This window comes from Carettochelys insculpta, chromosome 1 (assembly GCF_033958435.1).
Source record: "Carettochelys insculpta isolate YL-2023 chromosome 1, ASM3395843v1, whole genome shotgun sequence".
In the NCBI taxonomy this organism is placed as follows: Eukaryota; Metazoa; Chordata; order Testudines; family Carettochelyidae; genus Carettochelys; species Carettochelys insculpta.
This window is the reverse complement of record NC_134137.1, coordinates 8,212,114-8,217,831: the sequence shown is the minus strand read 5'-3', so window position 1 is coordinate 8,217,831 and position 5,718 is coordinate 8,212,114. Positions and strand designations below refer to the sequence as shown.

Sequence of the window (5,718 nt, the reverse complement as noted above, 5' to 3'; positions counted from 1 at the left end):
CAACTCTGCATGCTGAGCTGAAGAGCTTATTATTAAATATTGCTTCCCGTGTGTAGGTTTATCTCAGTGAACCTTCAAGCATCTTTGTTGAACTAAACAAACTGAGCTCTTTGAGTCGGTCGACATAAGACACGCTTCTAATCTTTTTCTAATTCTTATCACTCTAGTCTCAGCACTTCACAGTCCATCAAACTTCACATTGAATTGTGGGCATCACAGCTGGACTCAGTATTACAACTGCAGTCAAAGCAGTGCCAAATATAGAGGTAAACTAACGTATCTACCTCTCCTTGAGATTACGTCTGCGGGGGTACATGGGGAGCTCATGTTTAGCTAAGTATCCTTTCATATCCGCAGTCTAGGTCAAAGTCACTGCACTTCCCACAAGACTTCCACATCCTGTGAACATACCCTATACTCTTCATTCCTATTTGTAGATATATACAGAGCTGTATCGGAAATATATCAATTGTGTTAACCCTGTTAGCAAGTCAATTGTGATTACTTTAAATCAGTGACCTGTCCTCTTTATTGGGATCTGCCATTTTTGTGTCATCTACAAATTATATCAACATTCAGGCATGACAGGGGTGAGCAGATGAGTTGCTAACATGGCTCTCTGCTGTTACTTCCCAGTTCATATCTGTAACTTATGGCTCAGGTAATGAGGGACGCCTGGAAGAAAACATCTTACTTTACCAATCAAGGGAAAAAATTGGAGTGCTGGCCTGTAGCCCTGAGTACGAAGATCCTGGAAGCCTTTGTGACCATTCTTCTGAGCACAAAACTGAGTTCCGACAGGTAAATTAGAACATTGTTAGCTATGTGAGACATTCAGTCTGTTCTCTCCAACAGGCAGGACATGGCGGTTACCTATATTGAAGTTCATTTCCCATCATGCTGCCCCTACGCCTAGGTTAGGTGATAGGGAACAGCCAGCATGGATTTGTAAAGAACAAGTCATGTCAAACCAATCTGATAGCTTTCTTTGTTAGGATAACGAGCCTTGTGGATAGGGGAAAAGCAGTGAATGTGGTATACCTCAGCTTTAGTAAAGCATTTGATATGGTCTCACATAATAGTCTTATTAAAAAAACTAGGCAAATACAATTTAGATGAGGCTAGTATAACGTGGATACATAACTGGCTGGATAACCGTACCCAGAGAGTAGTTCTTAATGGTTCTCAATCCTGCTGGAAAAGTATAACAAGTGGGGTTCCACAGGGGTCTGTTTTAGGACCGGTTCTGTTCAATATCTTCATCAACTATTTAGATATTGGCATAGAAAGTATGCTTATTAAGTTTGCAGATGATACCGAGCTGGGAGGGGTTGCAACTGCTTTGGAGGATAGGTCAAAATTCAAAATGATCTGGAGAAATGGGAGAAATGGTCTCAGGTAAACAGGATGAAGTTTAAAAAGGACAAATGTAAAGCGCTCCACTTAGGAAGGAACAATCAGTTTCACACATACAGAATGGGGAGAGACTGTTTAGGAATGACTACAGCAGAAAGGGATCTAAAGATTATAGTGGACCACAAGCTAAATATGAGTCAACAGTATGATGCTGTTGCAAAAAAAGCAAACATGATTCTGGGATGCATTAACGTGTGTTGTGAACACGACATGAGAAGTCATTCTTCTGCTCTCCTCTGCGTTGGTTAGGCCTCAGCTGGAGTATTGTGTCCAGCTCTGAGCACCGCAGTTCAAGAAAGATGTGGAGAAATTAGAGAGGGTCCAGAAAAGAGCTACAAGAGTGATTAAAGGTCTAGAGAATGTGACCTATGAAGAAAGGCTGAAAGAATTGGGCTTGTTTAGTTCAGAAAAAAGAAGATGGGGGGACATGATAGCTTTTTTTCAGGTGACTAAAAGGGTGTCACAAGGAGGGAGAAAACTAGATTTTTTTGGCCTCTGAGGATAGAACAAGGGGCAATGGACTTAAACTACAGCAAGGGAGGTTTAGGTTGGACATTAGGAAAGAGTTCCTAACTGTCAGGTTGGTCAAACAGTGGAATAAATTGCCAAGGGAGGTTGTGGAATCTCCATCGCTGGAGATATTTAAGAACGGGTTAGATAGATGTCTATCAGGGATGGTTTAGCCAGTACTTGGTCCTGCCATTAGGGCAGGGGGCTGGATTCCATGGTCTCTCAAGGACCCTTCCAGTCCTAGTATTCTATGATTGGTTAGCTCTTTCTCAGAACTTCTCTGAATTTGATTATGAATTAAGTAATCTGGTGAATTTTCTAAATGTTGCCAGGTCACTGTTCATCATCTCTCCCTTTGTACATTTTACTAACTTTTATACTTACTGTATCATTTATTATGGATTGTATAACTCCCCTCGTTGAACTTCTTTCCCCTCACAGGCATCTTCTGTATTTCTCACCCTGACCGACCCATCAACCAACTCATGACGGCTTTCAACCTCACCTCATCTGACTTGTCAACATTCATCCTGGTGGGAATCCCTGGCCTGGAAACTGCCTACATTTGGATTTCTATCCCTTTCTCTACATGCTACATTATTGGCATTTTGGGAAATTTCACAATACTCGTTTTTGTATGCAAAGAGCAGACCCTGCACAAGCCGATGTACCTGCTGATCTGCTTGCTGGCGCTCACAGACATTGGCATATCCACCTCCGTCATGCCAAAGGCTCTGCTTATATTTTGGTTCAATTTGAAAGACATTAGTAGGGCTGGCTGCTTCACCCAGATGTTCTTCCTTCACACAGTTTCTCTTATGCACTCAGCTGTCCTAGTGACCATGTCTTTTGATCGTTATGTTGCCATATGTAACCCTCTGAGATACTCCACCATCCTCACCAACGCACGAATAGCCACATTAGGGTTAGTAGGTTTGATAAGAGCTGTTCTCTTTGTTTTGCCCCTGCCTGTGCTGCTGCACTGGCAGCCATTCTGTTCCAACCGCATTATCCACCACACATACTGCGAACACATAGCTGTGGTGAAAGAATCATGTGGGGACACCACAGTCAACAGGATTTATGGCTTGGTGACCGCATCTGCCGTTCTTGGGTTCGACCTGATTGTCATTGCCCTGTCCTACGTCCTGATCCTCAGGGCTGTACTCAGAATCTCCTCCAAGAAAGCCTGTCAGAAAGCCCTCAACACCTGCACAGCCCACCTGTGTGTGATGCTGACATCTGTTACTCTCTTCTTCTTCTCTATTCTGACCCAACGGTTTGGTCAGAGCATCGCTCCTCATGTTCACATCATTTTTGCTAACCTCTTCTACCTCTTCCCACCCATGCTCAACCCAATTATTTATGGAGTCAAAACCAAAGAGCTTCGTGACATTGTGGGCAAATACATCTGCAGAAGGTGATTCACAAAGGCCATTTATTTTTAACATATTTTATAAGATCAGGTAAGGGAAACTCCTTACTCATCAGGGGTCCTCTGCCCCAGTTTGGCTGAGCTAAGTACCGTGGAAATTCACAGTTTGAATAGTTCATCACATTTAATGTCTTATCAGTCCATGGCCCAGCACTGCTCTCTCCACAGCTGACTTTCCTTTCTCTTACCATCACCTGACAGCTTTCATTACCACTTCACACTCCCATGTCCCACAGAAATTGTCATTCAGCCATTCCATAACTTCCCAACCAAAAGGATCAGAGAGATACCCATGTTAGTCTGTATTTTCGAAAGCAAAAAGATTTTTTGGAGCATAAGCTTTCGTGGGCAAAGACCCTCTTCATCATCAGAAGAAGGTCTTTGCCCACGAAAGCTTACGCTCCAAAATATCCTTTAGTCTATAAGATGCCACAGGACTTCATGTTGTTCTCTAAGATACGGACTAACACGGCTACTTCTCTGATACTTTTCACCACGCAAGGCATGGCATTTAGCTGTATTGAGCAGAAATCCATCAACCTCATGAAAAAACTTGCACAGATACCGACAGACATCATCTTCCTCTTCAAATGCAAACAGAAGGACATCATAACAAAAGGACTAAAGGTGAAAAACCCACTGAAATCAATATACCACACAGATTATAGTGAGAGATTGTGCCACACTCTCTCTAGGAAACTGAGGAGCCACCTGATCAGCATCCTGTACAGCAAACAGGAAAACATCAACAGAGAGCTCTCAAATCTGGAGACCCTCATAAATCAACAATCTTCCACACAAACCTCCACATGGCTGGACTTTACTAAAACAAGACAGGAGATCTCATGCATCTGATGAAGTGGGTTTTTTGCCCACAAATCTTATGTTTCAAAATATCTGTTATTCTATAAGGTGTCAGAGGACTTCTTGTTGTTTTCAACCAAAAGAAGACATTGTAGGTTTCTGACACAAGCCAGTTTTCTTTTAGATCCTGTCAGAAGAGGTATCTTTATCAATTCATTGAACTAAATTATACTTCCTGACAGCCAAAGAAAAATAAGTGATGCAGTAAGTAAAATGTGCCTGTTTATGCTATTTCCACTCCATCAGGAAGTCTGGAACATATCTCTTAAGGTTTCAGAGGAGTTCTTGAACTAGAGTACTCACAGATGCAGGGATGGATGGACTCATGGACAGAGAAATGCATAGATAAATAGATAATTTGTGCATGTATCATCCTTGTCTGTGAAATTACATTTAAGAAGTGAAATCTTCATTAATCCCAAAAAACCTTTAGTGATACTAAGGAAATTAATGGCCTAGTGCTCAAGGCCACTTTTTGTAATTTTTTACTCTAAGCCTGAAATGTAGTTAGTCCTACAAAGACATGAGAACATGTCACCTGCTTCTAGAATCCATTAGGGGAGGGAGAATGGAACAAATCTTCCTACAGTGGAGAAATTCTATTTAAATGATAGGAAGCTATTTATGATCATCTTCAGCAGGCTTTTGAAAATTCTGCCTCACTGCCAGAGGATACACAGGAAGAGACCTGAAAATGAGGAATACTAATGAGGGAAGAAGCTCTTAGACTCAAACCAGGGAAATAATCATCTATGACTTGTAGGTCTTTATCTGAAATAAGGTCTGGGGCGAGGAGTTATGTTTTGTAGTCATTTGTCTTTGTGCATTCAGCTTACCTGGATCGTTTTGAATATTTCAGCTAATTAACTTATTTTGATCTTTCTCTCTTCCCTTGCAATCGCTTAAATCCCACTAATTATACTTAATTAAAACACTTCCATTTAGTATCAAACCCAATGTAAATAATGGTTACCTGTAGCCATCAGTAACTTCATATATCTCTGAAGGTTGGTCCTTCCTATTCAGTGGCAGGGAGGAAGCAAGAAAAAAGGAAATTAAAAAAAAGGAAAAATTACAGTGTCCTCAGTGACTGTCTGGGAGAAAGGCCAAGGTGGGGAAAAACAAAACAAAACAAAACAAAGCAAACAAACACAAAGCTATTCTCAATTTAGTCTATTTTTTTCTGGGCCTACAACTTGCCTGGCATAAGATGGATCAGTCTGCATAGCTACCAAACTATTTGGAGATTATTATATTATCAACAGGGATGCCTACTTTCTAGCAAAATTATTAGTTGAATGGAGGACTTTCTAAAGAATCTCTTTTTTGTGGTCACCTAAGCAAACCTGATTTTTTTTTCTCAGTCCAAAAGGCAGAGCACAAAAGAGACACTGGCTGGAGAAAAACCATGGGGGGCTTTAAGATTGATAATGTCCTACCCATTCATTGTCATGGACTCTCTGTGAGGTCATAGTCCCTCCATCTCCTTTGAC

General features: G+C 41.3%; 1 protein-coding gene across 1 annotated transcript; it reads left to right on the top strand.

Moving 5' to 3' along the window:
* The first annotated feature begins 2,411 nt into the window (after positions 1–2,411).
* LOC142002819 (olfactory receptor 52P1-like) lies at positions 2,412–3,350 on the top strand. The gene has a single exon (XM_074979247.1). The coding sequence runs from the start codon at positions 2,412–2,414 to the stop codon at positions 3,348–3,350; it is 939 nt and encodes a 312-aa protein (XP_074835348.1).
* Positions 3,351–5,718: the final 2,368 nt, after the last annotated feature.